The 17,964-nt window shown below is 31.0% G+C and overlaps 1 protein-coding gene across 1 annotated transcript in view; it reads left to right on the top strand.

The window, feature by feature from the left end:
- Positions 1-17,964, top strand: part of Cfap47 (cilia and flagella associated protein 47) — a 408,435-nt gene that overhangs the window by 311,459 nt on the left and 79,012 nt on the right. Inside the window, exons 55-57 of the mRNA XM_021725557.3 lie at positions 2,727-2,831; positions 6,777-6,933; positions 14,288-14,386. Coding sequence (XP_021581232.3) covers positions 2,727-2,831; positions 6,777-6,933; positions 14,288-14,386 — 361 coding nt within the window. The remainder of the gene's footprint in view (positions 1-2,726; positions 2,832-6,776; positions 6,934-14,287; positions 14,387-17,964) is intronic.

Genomic DNA, 17,964 nt, shown 5'->3' with positions numbered 1-17,964 from the left:
TTCTATAAATTATAAACAGCATGGGGTTTAATTGCCTATAACTGGAATTCCTCATTACAAAGTAGTGTTTTTTATCTCTATTTTTAAAGAAGAGTCTAATATATATATAGTAGATGGACACAATACCTCTATTTATTTATTTATTTTTATGTGGTGCTGAGAATCAAACTGAGCATCTCACTCATTCTAGGCGAGTGCTGTACTGCTGAGGCACAACCCCAGTGCCAGAAGAGTCTAATTTTCAACCCAAGGAAAACCAGAAGCAATATATGCATGCCGCCTGAATCACATAATTAAGAATAGGGCTGAGGTTGTGGCTCAGCAGTAGAGCACGTGCCTAGCATGTGTGAGGCCCTGGGTTCAATCCTCAGCACCACATAAAAATAAATAAATAAAATAAAGATATTATGTCCAACTAAAAAATAAATATTTAAATTTAAAAAAGAATAGCTTATTTTCTTATCCTTTCCATTCATGACTTGCTAATTTATTCATTCTTCTACTGAATACTGACTATTCAATTAAGCTAATATTAGGAAATAACTCAAAAACTTATGTATGAGAAAACACTTATATAAAATAGGAGACACATTAACAAATAGAAATGATAACAAATGGAAAATAATATAAAATTTATTTTCAAACTATATAAATAATATATGCATTTATATAATTATATGAACATATACAAGTGTGTGTGTGTGTATATATGTGTGTATATATATATATATGGTACTTTACTCATGCCTTTCATTACATAACGTGTATGTTCACATAAGTAAATATTTTTAAATCTTGATTATTTTTCATAAACACTTCAATGATTAGGAAGTCAAATAATGATATGAAAAACTTGCTTCCTTCTAACTATATATAATCAAAAATTTCAAATGGATACAGAAGTTGAAATAATAATGCAGTGAACAATCTTGTACTTTCCATCTTGGTTCATAAATTATTAATGATTTGTCACATTTTTTTCTTTTTTTCTTTCTTACATATCTTGCTATTCAATTTGAAAGGAAATTGTAGATCACATGTAATTTCAATCTAAATACTTCAGAATGTTTCTTAACAGCATATTATTCTCCTAAATTATCTCATATTCATGAGAATTCAAGTTTACTCAACTGTCACAAAATTTTTCTTCCCTCTTGAACTAGGACTCAGTACTCACATATTGGTATTAGTTATCATGATGATGCTTATAATGAAATGATCTTAAATTTCAAAATGGTCCTACATTTAACATATCAAATATACCCCATTACATGAAACCACAGGTTTACTGTAGCTCATTTCTACCAATGGTATTTAGCCTTCTGTCTTTGAAATCATGGGAAATAATACATTCTTCAGTGAATTTCAGTGAGGTTTAAGTGGAAACAAGGGTTTTTAATAGAATTGCTATTTGATGATATACATTCCTTCATTTTTAAACACAAGCCTCTGTCATATGTTTATAGAAGAGGAATTTGAGGCTGGATAGGCTAAAAATTAAACCACATGGTTAGTAAATATTAAACCATATGGCTAGAACTAGAATTAAAATCCAAGTTAATGTAGTACTGCATGATCATTTCAATAAGACAAGATCTCTCTTCTCTATCTCAGTACACATTTGTCCATACAGATAAGTACATACACACATATATACATATCCTTATCTGTCAATATTTATAGAGAGAACAAAATATTTAGTCATATTTGCTAAGTTGAAAGAATTTATGAATTTTTTCTTGTTTTTGCTAAGGATGCTATTAAAACTATTTTACATCCCTGAAGTGTTTATTTTCTGATAACCCCAAAACATTGGAGTTATTAGAGAACCAGTCTGAGAAAAACAAATATTTGCTAGAGATAAAACTATACATATTTATTCAGGAGGTGACTTCATAGTAGTAAATATAAAATTAAATCTGCATTTGCATTTTATGGTCATTATCAGAGTTTATCAAGCACAAAATGATGTGTTTTATAGGGATTTAATAATGCTACTAAATTGCAATCTTGCTTTTTCAAGGCCTTTGTGGAAAAATGTATTACTAAAAAATAATTGACTCACTTTTCAGACATGTGTCAGTCATTCTATTATTTTATATGTTGATATTAAATACTGTATTATTTGTAGAGTAGCATTTAGATTACATAAGATACCTAAGGCTTCATTACATTGTGATGGAGTCATTTGGGTTTTTTTCCCTCTCTTTAAGGAGAGAATTTAAGCTCCTATCATATCAACCACAGGTCACACCCTGAGAGTGTATATTATAGTATGAAGAGGAAAACTTTATCATACGTTTAAAAAACATATCTTCCCTCTATGCTTAGAAACAGTTTATTTCTTTTGACATTACCAAGGCTACAAGTTAGTTTCCTGGTGGCTTGACATGTACCATGAGATGGCCAATATACCATGGACTCTTCCATTAAATGCATATATCTATTATTAGGAAGGCAAACTTAACTTGTAAAATTTAATTCTGACTTCCTTTTACACAGTGAATAACCCTGTAGTCATTGTTTGGGGATAGAACATGTCAGGAGATCCATGCAGTAGTGTTCACCACAGGCCCTTTTACCAATATTCATAAATAGCCATACCAAGAACAGATAATGTACACAAGGCCACACATTCATCAAACATCATATTTGTATTCAAGTAGCCACCTCAAACAAAAATGTTGATTTTTGTTTCTCTTTTACTTCTTTCTGAATCTACGCAGCTGATTATACTTCCTCACTCTACCACAGAGATATCTGTTTATTTTTATCCTTCTGCACTTGGAAGAGCTGGTCATGAAACTTGTATCAACTTTGGATGCGCTCAGGTATGATAAGAGTATTTGTGGACTAAGTCAAGTTAATGAAATTTCAAAATTAAAACATAAATAAATTCAAGTCATTCAGTTGACATCATTCACAAGTAAAATGAGTTCATTATAAATCATTAATGAACTTTTGAAAATACAGTATATATTATCTATGTGCAAGCACCTAAAAAAGGTATTTCTAAATATTTAGATCACTTGAATGAAGGAGAATATCTACCCAGGCTTAAAACATCAAAATTTTAAAGTAAATGTCAAATCACTGGTATATATGTTCATTCTCTGACTTGAGTTTTACTACTCAACTTTCCATGGACTTACATATAAAAATGTAAAGAGTACAGTCTTGCAAATATTGTATTATATTTTTCATACCATTTCCTCTGTATAGTGTTCCTAAATAATAATTATTTTTTAAAATAATTATCATTTTGAAAGCTCCTTTAAATGTGATATATGTCATTCTAAGAATCAACTTAATTCATTCTCACTATAGTTCTATACAGGAAGTATTGTCATTAACAATTTTATGGATCAGGATTCTGAGACAAAGAAATTAAGATTAAGTAGTCAGTAAAATGTTGAACCGAGAACTAGACTCAGGATATCTGGCTTCATTTCATTTTTATGGCTGCTTTTTACAATTACCTATAGTTTACCAAGTGATTGGTAACTCTTTAATTGCCAATGAAAACTTGCACAATATTTTACATTTATTATTATTTTTACCTACTCAAATATTTATGGGGAGGAAAAGAAATAGACAAATGTACTATATATCATTAGTGACACCAAGGAAGTCATAGATGCCTGATGTTCAAGTGATAGTAGAAACAAATATAATTCAGGGATCCCCATGTCAATTTGGGACCAATAGTGACTGAAGTGTCCTCTTTTTCAAAAACATTTTCATTTATTTTTAGAAAAAAAAATATTGAAACTGTCAAATTTCCTAAATGATAGCTCACTTATACATGACCTGAAATAGGTACTATAGATTCCAGAAAATATCAAAGAAAACCAATAGTAATCCTTCTCATACAGAAGGGAGAGTATAGTGGATATTACTATCTTGTAAATAAATACTTCTATCAAGGCTGATTTTTAAAAAACTGTGTAGATAGACACAATACCTTTATTTTATTTATTTATTTTTATGTGGTGCTGAGGATTGAACCCAGTGCCTCACATGTGCTAGACAAGCCTTCTACCACTGAGCTACAACCCCAGCCCTAAGGCTGATCTTTTGCTTCATGGGGGGTTTAGAGCTCTATCCTCTTAATTATTGGAGACATTTTAGTTGCTTGCATTTCTAGTGGAAATTGTATCTTTTCAAGGATAGTCTTGCACATCAGCAGGGCTATTATCAGTTTGGCATCTTAATTGCTTTAGAATACCCTAGATATTGACTGTTAATTCTTTATTAAACAGAAAAGAACTCAAACAAGTAAATAATCATCTCAGACTATTTGTGAATAAGTTGAACAGTGGGCTTGATTTCAGTATTTCTTAATATCTCCGTTTCAAGTTGTAGTATAAATCTCTGAGGGTTCATTTATGTTAGACTTTAATCAATAATTCCTCTGTTCAGCTTCTGGGTCCAGACCCCTTCAACCTTTCGATGTATCTTTCTAACCTCTGTGATTTTTGTTGCCCTTTTTATCTCTGAATGATTCAGTCTTACTCTTTTATTTAATTCATTCAGTTGACATCTTTTGCAAGCAAAACCAGTTCAACATAAAGTATTAATTGAATGAAGTTTTGAAAAAAAACAGTATATATTATGTATGAGCAGGCATCTAAAGAAGGTGTTTTCAAAATAATACTTTAGAGATTATATTTCTACATCTCAGAGTTCGGAATACCTTATTACCTTCAGGGGAAAAACTCATAGATTTCTATCCCTCTCAGTTTTTGATTGATCAAATCTATCTGAACTGACATGCACAACTGAGTAACTGATTAATCTAAAATTAACTGTTGGCAGTGCTCATAGGATAAATGTAAACTATTTCCAATTGTGAATTTTTGCTGACCTGAGGGAAATGGTTATGTTTTATTGTTTACTTTGTTGGCTTCTGTTTAGGTCTATATGAAGAACTCTGCAGTCTAAAAATCTAACTCTGGGCTCAAGTTATTTGTGTAGATTTTGAATCCTCAGATTACGTGTTAGGTAATCACAACTTCAGATATCATGAATTTATTATGCTACCAGAGTCTCTCAATAAGATTACATTACTGCATAACAGTTGGAAGCACCAGATGTGCTAATTGGAACTTTTCATTGGTTTCAAACATGTTGAGATTTTCTTTTATAGTTTTCAGATGTTTCATTTTAATTTTCAAACAGTTGCCCTTGTTTATTGCACTTATATACAATTCTGTGACTTGTTTCTTCTAAAGGTCAGAATAGGAAAAATTGAAAAGATAAAAATTCAGAATGGTTTTATAACCCAGCTTGAGTGTATGATTCTTGAAGCCTACATCTAAGGAAAGTTCTCTTGATTCTCAGCAAGTTTTAATTTTCTGGAGGCCCTGCTCAATGTACAAGCTAGATTTACTATCTTTTACCCCCCCCCCCTGATTTATATTTTAAGAACATCAGAATTATATTTTTATTGTCTCTCCTGTAGTAGAAGTTTGAGATAAATATGAGCTGAAAATATTATTTTTAATGCACATGTTTGCTGGGTTATTTTTTAATTTCCCTGTCTGAACTTAAGTGGATAATTTAATCAATGCCAGGACAACTGTAAGATATCAGCACTCGGAAATGACAGGATGTGGTTTAACATAAAAACTCAATATTCCATGTCACTTAAGGAAACATGAAACATGACCTTCTTTTCATAGTTTAGCTCATCCCTAATGGTTGAAAGTAACTGGATTTCATTTGTGGGTCAATTATATAAAATCAGGTTAGGACAACATAATTGAAAGTATAGTAAACTTATCTCATGTGAATAGAATCTGTGACTAACAGTAATATAGTCATTTGAATTCATTTGAATATAATGTGAAGCTCTAACTTGCCTTTAATTCTTCCTATTAAAAGATAGCATTTTATGGAATTCCTGCCTCTGCTTATCCTAATTTGAAGCAACCTTAAAAAAAGTTTCCTTCTTTTTATTGGAGTTCAATCTTGGAAACATCTATATAGTTCTAGAGATTATAAATCAGGACAATCACTGGCTTTTGCCAATGACATTTTCATTCATCTGTAATATGAACAAAGGTTTTGATGTATAAGTTTAAAATATCTAGAACCAAATCATAATCTGTTATACTTTCAAGGGATTTTTATTCTAAATGGACACAAAGAAAACATTTTCAAACAGCACTTAGCAGGCTTATGAAACCCAGGTCAAAACAAGGGCTACATTCAATCTCCTTCACATATTTTTAAGCCATTCATCCATTTCATGTGATAACAGAAAATGTATTCGATGTATTAGATGGTGAGGACAAATAACATCCCATGCAGTTGTAAACACTTCCTTTTAATGGGAATTTAATATGTGTTTCACCTTACTTGTCTTCATGCAGTGAGTATCTTAATTTCGTTTGGAATTCGCCCTGCAATTTTGGAAACTATATGTAATGTTTAGTATCCAGATTTTTAGACAAGTTGATATTAAAACATACCATGAATATAAATGCACAATATCCAATTAAAGATTCTTTTCTGTGCCTTCAATAACCTTATATGTATTGAAATATGTTGCATATTTGATTATTGGCTCTTTGTCTCCTCTTTTTTCAGTGTAAAAACAGACTGATTTTTCAATAAAATCAAAAGGAATTTGAAAAAGAGAGACGAAAGAGTACATGTTAAATATTGACAATGAACCTTTTCTTGCCAAATTTTATATGTGTATTACATTTATTAACAGTTGCAAATATAATGTGTGTGACTAGGATTATCTTACAAATGTTTATCCTCAGTTTAAAGAATGGAAATTCTGCCTCTATGGATTAGGACTACTCCCCCAGCCTGTAGACACAGAAAAAATAACCACCCCTCTTGGTCTTCAGTCATCTTTCATTATTCCTTTCAAAAATCCCACTGAGGAAGATGTTGTCATCAACATCATGTTAACAAGTAAGTTGTTTTTCTTGTATTTACATATAATTTTGTAGCTTGTAATCAAACTTATTTTATCATAGAATAAAAACATCATTGTATAAAAGAGAAAACATGGAGAGAGATATGAAATATGTTGGTTTATAAATAACAGCTTATAAATAGTGGAGCCAGAATCAGGTATTTATGTACCAAGTCAATTTCTTCCAATATTATCTGTAAACTGAAATATACAGTAAATCTGTAAGATTATTATAATATTAATCAAATATGCCAGTGTTTATTCTTTGAAAGTTTATGGAAATTCTTGTTTCTCTCCTCTTTTTAAAAAAGTAAATAGGTAGTATATTTGTTTCAACCAGTCTTGTTGAAGATGCATGCTTTTAAATTAGATTGCATAAAGTATTTAATCACTTTATAGTAAATTATTTAATACTGTGAGTCCAAAATAAAAATTAATTTATCATGAGTTTTCTGAAGCACATTTTAAGTCCAATATTGGACATTATCAATATGTTTTTTATTATTATTCCTATTTCTACTGTTAGTATTAATATTATTACTACTTTCAACTACTATTGCTATTATAGTAATTGGTAATTTGAGGATTATAGTTTTATAATGTTAAACCTTTTGATATAAAAACCTACTTGCTTTCCAGAATGGTTATAATGTTGCAATTCTTACTCATCAAGAGTATATTAAAGATATCACCTGTTTTCCTGAGTCTAATCAATTCTGAATAGCAATATTCTCCTTAATCTCCATCATTCTGATTGGGGGAAAATTGTATTTTATCTACATTGCAAATTTACTATTTTTTTATTAGCACATTATACATAGGAGCTGGTTTCATCTCGACAAATTCCTACATTCATGGAATTCAATTGTAGTTCATGTTTTTCCCCTTTTCCCTCCTCTTCCTCTTTCCCCCATTTTCCTTTCTCTATTGATCTTCCTTTTATTCATCTATTTATTCATTTTTGATTTGTTCTTTCTCTTTATACATAAAGGGGAAATTCCATGTGGTTTATTTATATATGCACATAGCATTATTTTAAAAAATTCTTTCCACATTTTCTTCCTTTCCCATCCCTCCTCTCTCCCTCTCGATCTCCTTCTATTCTACATCTTTCTAATCTTCTTTCTTACTCTATTTATTTATTATTTTTGATTAATGCTTATCCTGAATATTATTTACCTGTTGGCATTTTGGTTTTTCCTGATCATCCCTTCATGCTCTTTGTATGAAATAATTTTAAAAATTATAAAAATAATGTCAGTTCATATAAAATCCTTATAAGTACTTTGGTTGTTATGAGGAGAGGTATGTAGTATTTATTAAAAGCTGACTGAAGACTCAAGGAACTCATCATTTTAAGGTAGAAGAGACTAGAGCATATGTATAAGCAGAAGGAAGAAGCTAAAGTTGAACAGGAGTTAATGTTATAAAGGAGGGAAGGTTTAAATGATGAGCTGAGGCTCTTGGTGGACTGAGCTCATGGTCAACGTATACACATTAACCTTGAACAGGAGGAACATTTCTTCCTTTGGACAGGTGGGAATAAGAGAAAAGAAATGCAAATGTAGATACCCTGTTATGAGGTAGAGGGGCTTGGGAATTAAGAGCAGTCAGTCATGTTTACATTTTCTTCTGCTGAAAAAAGGAGATAGAGTACGAAATTTGAAGAGTAGTGATTTGTAATAACTGCTGGAGGAAAAGAAATAGGTAGCTGAAAAAAATTCAAATACGAAAGACACTGTGTCCTCTGGGTTTGGAAACCACACATTTAGATAGGCACCGAAAAGATGTTGTGAAGCTTGTATCAATTGTGCGACTCAGAATCTCTGGTGTGGGGAACTTGAGGCAGTCCAAAGGATCTTTCCAGGGAATGAACTTCTCAGGGCAGATATAGGTAAATATCTTCATAATTATAAGTGTTTTAAAAACATACTGGAGTCAAGATTTTGACTTTAAAAATGTGAAATAATTTGTGGCCTCTTAGTTTTTTGAAAATCTGCCTAAAATTCTTCCTTCTTTGTAATAAGAAAATACAGCAAACTTATCAATTAAAACTTTTATCAGTCATTTGCAATTGAAACATTCTCTTTTAAGTAAACTTACTCTCTGTAGGGGACATGTTAAAACTCTTAATTTCTCCCTCCTCCTTTCTTCAAGCTGATAAGATGGGGCAAAGAAAATTATTGACCTCAGATATCTTAGCACTTGTCCACACTCCCTCCCTCCACACCCAACTGTTCCTCTTTCCCTTTTCTTATTGATGACATCTTCTTTTGTGTCATATCCTCCTCCTTCTCCCTCTTTTGGACTCTGTTTTGCTAGGTGCCATACACCTATTTTGTGTTCATATTCCTTGGTAAATAAGCTCATACAATTTGGCCTGAATTGTTGAACATTTATGGGAAAATGGGACTGATGAGAAGAATAAAATATTTAACATGTATGCCAAATATACACATTACAAAAGGTGCTATGTTGATACCTTCTCATTTAAATATTTATAAATGTCCTTAAATTATTTAATGATGGAACTATACAACCTGTTGCTATCTTTCAAAAGGAAGCAATATAAATATTTCTGGAGATAATACAGAATTCACGGAGTTTCCTTAGGGAAGTTGATGGCAAGATTCAGAATACATCACCAAGAGGTGATACTCAGTGTGAATGATCTCACAGAATTGCAGATCCTGCATATCCCCCCCATCCCATGTGTGAGTGTTTGTGTGTATGTGTGTGTGTGTGTGTGTGTGTGTGTGTGTGTGTTTTCTGCACCTGGAATCCTGAACCTGGAATAATTATTTTCCCTACTGAATAGCATGGCAGCATATACACAACTTTATTTAAATATTTGTTATTGTAGTTAATATTTGTGGGATCTTTGTGAGCAAGGTTTGTGTATTGGTCGCTTATATAGCAAACAGGACAAAGTGGTCCACAAAAATATTAAGATTCTGATCACTAGAGACAGCATGTAGTAGAAATAAAGTGCCAAAGATCCTTTGAATATCCAAAGATCCTTTGAATATTGAAGGGTATTATTTCTGGGAGAAGTGATAAACATGAAAATAGCTAAGATAGCAGCAGGAAAAATGATAGAGAATTAGGTAATCTAGAAGTTTGATAATGAGTTTGACATTCCAAAAATGCTGCTTTCCTGGGAAAACAGTGAGTTATGAAAAATATCTATATATTTCTATATGTGTGTTGGAGGAGGGGTGGGGACACATCAGGATATTGCAAAATTACTAAATGTTGTGATAAGGAATCCAGGTTTAATTCCTTAGTGAGTTTTGAAAATATTTCCTGTGTTTTATGCATTTATAAACTATATTCTATAGCATTTTAAAAACTAACTCTAAAAATATTTGTTGACAATGGATATGGCTTGGGAGAGTAGACTGGTATTGAGAGCAAATGCTTAGAAGGTTTAAATCCATATTAATGGAAAAGCACACAATATATTTCTAGAAGTTTCCCAAATCTCTGAGAGAATTCATTCATTTAGCAAACATTTAACATTTCATGTGCCCAGACTACCCTTTTTCAAATAACTATACTGTGCTGCCTAAACAAATGTTCTTAAAGGCTTGCTTACATTCCCAGTACTTTTTATAACCCAGATGAGTATTTGGTTATGGGTACTTTAAAGTAGTCCCAAGCTAAAGATCATTATGTTGGTGCTGTTTGGAAAAGAATCACATAAAAAATTCTTATCATTCCATTTTACTGTTGTAATACCACACACTCACAAGATCAGATAACATAGAAATATTCTAAAGGATTTGTCATAATGTGTTCATGGAGGTGTTATCAAAGGCTTTCCTGGTACATTGCACAGTCTTTTTTACAAAATTATTGGGAGAAATTTCTTTCAGTTATTACTATCAAGAAGAACTATTGCTTTTTTGAGCCAGTAGTTTGTTTTCATCCCACAGAGACTGATGGTGTCATTTCATTTCTCCTCCATACACTGGCTGCTAAGAAAATATTTTGGCTTATCTGGAGCAAGTGACATGCCCACACTATATCTCATACCTGACTGCAGGTTATGTCCCTAATCTTGTTTCAATTTTCTAAAAAATTACTTGTAATTCATCTTTTCTTGGATTTTATATCTCTGTGATGTCTTTAAAAGTTTTTGTAAAAGATGAGGGCATATAAATACACATATGTGCCCACAAAGATAATAGTTTGCAATATTTCAAAGTTTTTGATTGCCACAGAAATCTCTTTCCCATGACAAAATAAGCCCATAAGATTAGACTGTAGCTCTCAACTTCTCCTGAACTTCTATCTTACCCAGTTTGAGAACAGATATCTCCAGGAAAGGAGATGTACAAACAATGCCAATAGGAACAGGGTGAGCTCTTTGAAGAGCTTTCATTTGAACATTATGCAAGGCTAAGTGAGAGAAGATGATGCTTCAGGAATCCTCCATGTCTTAATCCATGCTAACTTCAAAAGATAAGTGAGAGAAGCTGGCTAGAGAAGAGATGGTCTAAACACCCTGAGGATGGTAAAAATTCCTTCAAAGCAGATAATTAATGAGTATGATGAGGAACAGGATGCTACAGCAAAACTTTTAAATACCCTGAGAAGAGAAGATGTGTTATAAACCTACTATATGCCACCCTAGACCTCTATTAACATGACTGTACCCAATCTTGAAAACAACTCTTCCAAGAAGGAAGTCAATATTCCTACTTTTCAGATGTGGAACTCTAGGCTTAGAAATTCCCCAAAGCCATAGGAGTAAATAGAACAAGGTCTTGAACTGATAGTGTCTGGCTGTCTTCTTCAAGACCACCTGTCATTCTAAGTCATCTGCTTAGAGGTGGTACTTTTAAAGATCAGTGAGAAGAGTTTAAAGAACTTACACTATCTTCACATGACAGTGGAATAGGCTTCCCCTATTCCATAAAAAGTCCTCAAGAAATACCCCTTACTGCCACTGCTTTCTCATCTTTTCAGATCTTCTGATCTCTCCTTTCTCTTTTGCTCTCTGCCGTAAGATACTGAATCCATCTGATCCACACATGCTTTGGGTTGCACCTTGCCCTTGTTTGGCATAGACATGTACCTCTCAGTGACTGTCCATGGACTCAATTCTCACAATTATTCTCATCAGTAATTTTCATCTGTAATTATGTCCCCATTTTGAAACCCCTTCTCTTCTCTTAAATTTCTGCCACACATAGCTGGGAATAAAGGCAGAGAATGGAAGAGTAGCCATGAGTGGGAAGCAAGGATCTAAGTTAAACCATTAGAAATTATGGCCTAATGTACACATATTATGAATTTAAGGACATATCTCCATTAGATGTTGGTTTCCTTGCTCATCAAACCATATTCTAAACCTGCTAATTTGTGAGCTTTTTAATGTCAGGGGTTACCTTAATTCATAGCTTAATTCCTTCCTGAATGAGTATTTGCATTTTAGCATACATGCTGATAAAACAGGAGTTAAATGTTTGGTCATTGTCTCTTTGTTGAGCACCTATTTTGATCTGAAAACTATTGTATCTACATTTCAAAACTATTTCACATTTGAAGGACATATATACAAATACATAGTTTTTTACTTTATATAGTATTCTGTAAGTGAAATTTCATTGTGGATTAGATACCTAAAAAGTTGCAAAAATGAACGAAGCAATAATTAATGCATACAAATGAGGTGTTTTGATTATTTTTCCTCTGAAATGGTTATAGTTTGGAAATTCTTCACTCTACTTAATCTAAATTTAAATGTAATATGAGTGATTTGATTAAATATTTAAATAAGCATGGATTCTGTTTCAGACATCAATAGTTAATTGAAGAGTAAAACAAAATAACATTAGGGGAAAAGATGTGCACGTCAATTAACATAGCATATTAGTTTTACAAATATCACTTTCCATTTTGGTGATTGATCAGTGTAAATAAAGTACTGTGATGAGTTCTTGTTGACTTTGGGTTAATTATGACTGTGGTGTTCAGTAGCAGTAAAGTAATAAAGCATACAATGTAGCATAATTATGATAAGTTAATCACACTTTGGGGACACAGAGATGACTCAGTGCATTTCATTTCACAGGGTAGATTAGTTTATGAAAATCTTGTCCCTGAAGGCCCTCTGAGTCTTATCTAAAGCACATTCAGAGTTGAATAAATGTTTATGTTAACCATATAGTAATCATAACAAATTGCCAATCAGTGTGAACACAGTTTTATACATAAGAAGAGAGCTAAATAGTGTAAGAAAATGTTCCATGCCCTCAAAATCCTTCCCAAATTCAAGATTTTAAACTTTGGAATTAATAAATAAATAGTATTGAGAGATTTGAGCCTTAAGCAAGGAAGTTGCAATTTTGAAGATATTAATAGTCTCTTTAATACCTTAGTTCAATTAGATTATACATCCAAGTTCACTTTGCTTATGACAAAAAACTAATATTTTTGTACTAAGTAAAATAGATGTAGACTAATTATAACTACTTTTTAGATGAACAATCTAAAACTCACCTTGCTTATAATTTATTTTTAGATAGTATTCAGATACCTTAATACTTGTAGCTCCTGTTACCTTATTCTCGATTAATAACTAGCTCCTGAAGTCCAGGAAGCAATAATTGGGAACTTATCAAAATTCAGATTCCCAGGTCCACACTCAGTTATTCCTTTTTGTTAGGTCTAGATTTAGGTCCTACTAACATAAGCTATTTCTATGTAAGTTATTGGGAGATTACACTTTTCAAAACACTCATCTTTACAAAATCACCTCTAAACAGTTGTTTTTTTTTTTTAAAATCATGCACCTATCTTAGTGGATACTTTTTAGCATTTTCAATATATGCATATTGACTTTTGAAATGTAGCACAATTAACATGTATTTAATATAACAGAACTTATCATTTTCGTAGAAAATTAGTGCACATTTATGTATATTGGTTTATTGTTGTATAAATCGTTATATATACATATATACACACATTCTCTGACATATATATGTGTATATATATACACATACACACATACATACACCCACATATGTGTATGTGTATCATGCATTTCATTTTTAGATAGCAGGCTCAAACAGGTTCTCAATAACATTTATTATTTGAATAGTTAAAATTTCAAAAGTTTATGAGTAGATTTTATATGACTTTAATATTATAGAGTACCTTTTATAATGTTGGATATGTTCTTCAAAAATGTCTTTAAAATTCATGTCAAAATATACTTTGAAAAATATTCGTCTAAGAAATTTCCCATTAGATGAATATTTCCATTCTATTTCCATCTGATATTTGTCTTCTTGAATGTGACATTGAAATGCAATATCACTTTATTTTTTAAATTAGATCATGAACAGCTCAGGCATCTTCTCATCGACCAGCGTTGGGATAACTTCATCAATGAGAATTCTGCTTTCCAGTTTAATTCTCTGAGTCATATACAAGGTATAGAATTTCTGCCTTATATTCTGTCATTCTGTATACTACTACATTTAAGATTTAATGCTTCTTTCCATTGTCTTAATAAATATTTGATACAAATTAAAATACAATTTTAAATTTATGAAACAAATTTATGTAAATTGATAGAAAATCATGGATAGTGTAACCTTTATGTATCTGTAGAGCATTTACATTATTTTTCTATTCAAATGTAGCACCTAAGTAAATAGTTTACTTTTGTATTTTTATTCCTCCTTTTCTTTCCCTTCTTTTCTTTCTTTTTCTCCTCCTCCTTCTTCTTTACCTTCTTTACCCTCCTTTTCCTTCTCCCTCTTCTTTCTGCTTCTTTCTGTACATATGTTTCTTCTGTACATTTAACCCATGTGAATATTATTGAATAGGAAAACAATCTAAGATATAATAAAGTTGCTTAAAAATCCAAAGCTCAAAAATTATGAATTTGCTTAAAATATTTTTAAATTACAAAAAAAATGATTTTGGTTTATATAATAAAGGATAAATTTTGTTAATGTGGTTAATGCAAACATATTAATTGAAATCATGACTATTAGCATCCTTCTGAAAGGTTAATGACCTTCTTCCATTTACTATGGTCATTTATTCTTGAGTATTATTGATTCATCTAATTTAATGCAAAATTTCATGATATAGGTATTATTATTCTCATTGAATTGAAAAAAATTGAAATTCAAAAAAATTAACTTACACAGAATCTAAACACTTGTTTAATGGCAGAGGTGAATTGCCTATGTCTGATTTCAAAATCTTTGCTTTATATTTATTTTTATTTTTTTGTAATTGTAGAAGGACAGAATACCTTTATTTTATTTGTTTATTTTTTTATGTGGTGCTGAAGATGGAACCTAGTGCCTCATACATGCTAGGCAAGTGCTCTGCCCCTGAACTACAGCCCCAGCCCCTGCTTTATATTTCTTTGCAATGCATTAAAAGGAGTACAAACAACAGTTTGTAAAGGAGAAAATAGAGATGGCAAAACAATGGTTGAAAATATATTAGTGCCATTAATAACCAAATAGACACTGATCTCTGGTTATGAATGACATAGATGTTAAATAATTTAATTTAGATGTTTAATTAATGTTGATTTAAACATTGACTAACAAATTATTTTTTATTTTTTGTTTGTTTTGCAGTTTTGTATTTTTTTTTTGTATTTTAATGGCATTACCAATGTTAAAGTTTCTATGTGAAGTTGGAAAAAAGCAGTGCTAATAGGAATATAAATCATTGCATAGAGTCTAGAAAGCACTTTTTGTAATGTATAGAATGAAACTCTGAAATGATCATCATTTAATACCAATACCAATTCTGGTGAAATATTTTTAAAAAATAATCAAAATATAGTTGATTCATGCCAAAATATATTTGCTATTGCATCTTCTATGATAGAAAAAAGCAATTAAAAACAGCCTTAATGCCAAATAAAAAGTTTGTTATATTTGTAGAAACATTTAATTCATCTGTGTATACTTAGTTTTACTTACTTATCAAATATTTAAGCCATTTTATTTTTTTTTCAAAATTTCTTCCACTTATTCTACAAATGTCTTTTCCCATTGTGAAATCAATGGAAAATTCAACTACATTTTTTTCTTCTCTATGTTTAATAGGGAAGTATTACAGGTGGGTAGGCAACTTTTTATTTCATTTGCCTTTCATTGTTCAGGGATATTCATTTTCTTAATTTCTTTCACTTCTCTTCTTGTTGATCAATAATAGTCATTCTGTTGCTATTTGTTTTTGCAGTGTAACATCCTATATTTGGATCATATACATTTTATTCCATGGATCAGTAGTTTAGGTCTTGTGCCAGTGCCATAGTTTAAACCTCATGGTTTTATTTTATTATTCTATTTCTTTCTTTACAGTTTCTTTAAAATTATTTATTTCCTCTCTTCATCTATTATCTTTCTGTAAAAACTTTAGAATAACTTTTTTATCAAATTCCAAAATAAATTTCAGTAAAATATTGCAGTTACATTAAACCTATAAACAAACTTGGAGAGAACTATATCTTTATGATATTTAATCTTCTTATTCAGAACTATTCATTTTCTTAATATTTTGCAGTATAGTATTTATAAATGTCAATAAAGCCCATGTTTCCATGACAAAATTATAAAGCTTTCAGTAGCAGTACTATTGTTTTAAATAATCCAGTTAGTAATTACATATAATGCAATTTCTATACAACATAGAAACCAAGAATTTTGTGTCCCTATATTAATATTTCCAATTTGATAAGTAGTGGTTAAATGTACTTATTTAATTATGACTTTTATTGCTTTTATTGTCTTCAAATAGTTTTCAAATTTAATCCAATTTTCTGCTGGATTCCTTATTGATTTTTCTAGCTTCCATTGTGAGTTGATTGTTATGATAAACAATGTATACCCTGCCTGTGTAGAGCATAGTTCAAGGTGTACTCCCTACCTCTCTATATAATAAAATCTCCAGAGGGGCTTATTTTCTAGGAATTCCTTGTTTTCTCTGACATTCTTATATGCTAAAATATTAGTCTTAGGGTTTTTTTCTACTGAATTAGGAAATATAAACATTAAAATTACAACAGAAATGGGAGCTCAGCTTCTTATACTGCTATTAACATTTTTGGAGACATTGAGACATTTTTGGCCATACTGTAAAACTTTCCTTTAGAGATATTATCCTGAACAAGAAAAGCACTTATAATCCTAAAACTAAGTTTATCTACTTCAACATGCAACATTTCCTTGGTGATATATAAGAATTGGAAAAATGATATTATTGTTGACCAATTTTTACAAATGCATGTTACTAAGAACTGAAACCAGAAACAAACAAAAGTCAACAACTTAGCAATATCCTTTAAAAGATTGGGAATACTGAGCTTAAAAATTGTTTCTTCATGACAGGATTCCCTAGGGCTTTTCTTTTTGTCTCTAATACTATGTGTATTTCCACATGGAGGACATGATGTTTTCAAACTTGTATATGGCCAGGAAGTATAAATGTAAATGTGTAAATGTTACCCTCAGCTGAAATGATTCAGCAAGGATCTTCTAAACTTGCACTCTCTATTTGCCATATGATATGACAGTGCATTTCATTCAATTTAAGTAAGCACTAAGTATTAAAGAGAAGTCAGGGGACAGCTAGGTAGACTAGTTTATGTTCCCTAAATGTGAATGATGCTGCTTCATTCCATGGTAGGAGCTATTCAATCCACCTTTCCTGTCTAAAGCTGACTTTACCAAAATTGTGGCTTGTATGTGACTAAAGGATATGAAGAAAAATAATTTCTGTAAACATTGCTCATATTAACTTCTTTCAGAAATTTTTTATTCCTTTGCACTTATGATGTCATTTAGACCTATATATAGTTAGATAGTGACCTAGACTAGAACTCTAGCCTTTGACACTATTGTTTTCTTACTGGAAAAAGCATTTATATCATCTTTATTACTCTTTAATTTCTGGTTATGTGTAGGTAGCTAAATACTTCATTTTATTTTTAGCAGATTTGTAGTTCTTTTTGTTATCTTTCAAAACTGATGATA

Source organism: Ictidomys tridecemlineatus, chromosome X, assembly GCF_052094955.1.
Source record: "Ictidomys tridecemlineatus isolate mIctTri1 chromosome X, mIctTri1.hap1, whole genome shotgun sequence".
NCBI classification, from domain to species: domain Eukaryota; kingdom Metazoa; phylum Chordata; class Mammalia; order Rodentia; family Sciuridae; genus Ictidomys; species Ictidomys tridecemlineatus.
This window is presented reverse-complemented; position numbering and strand designations above follow the sequence as displayed.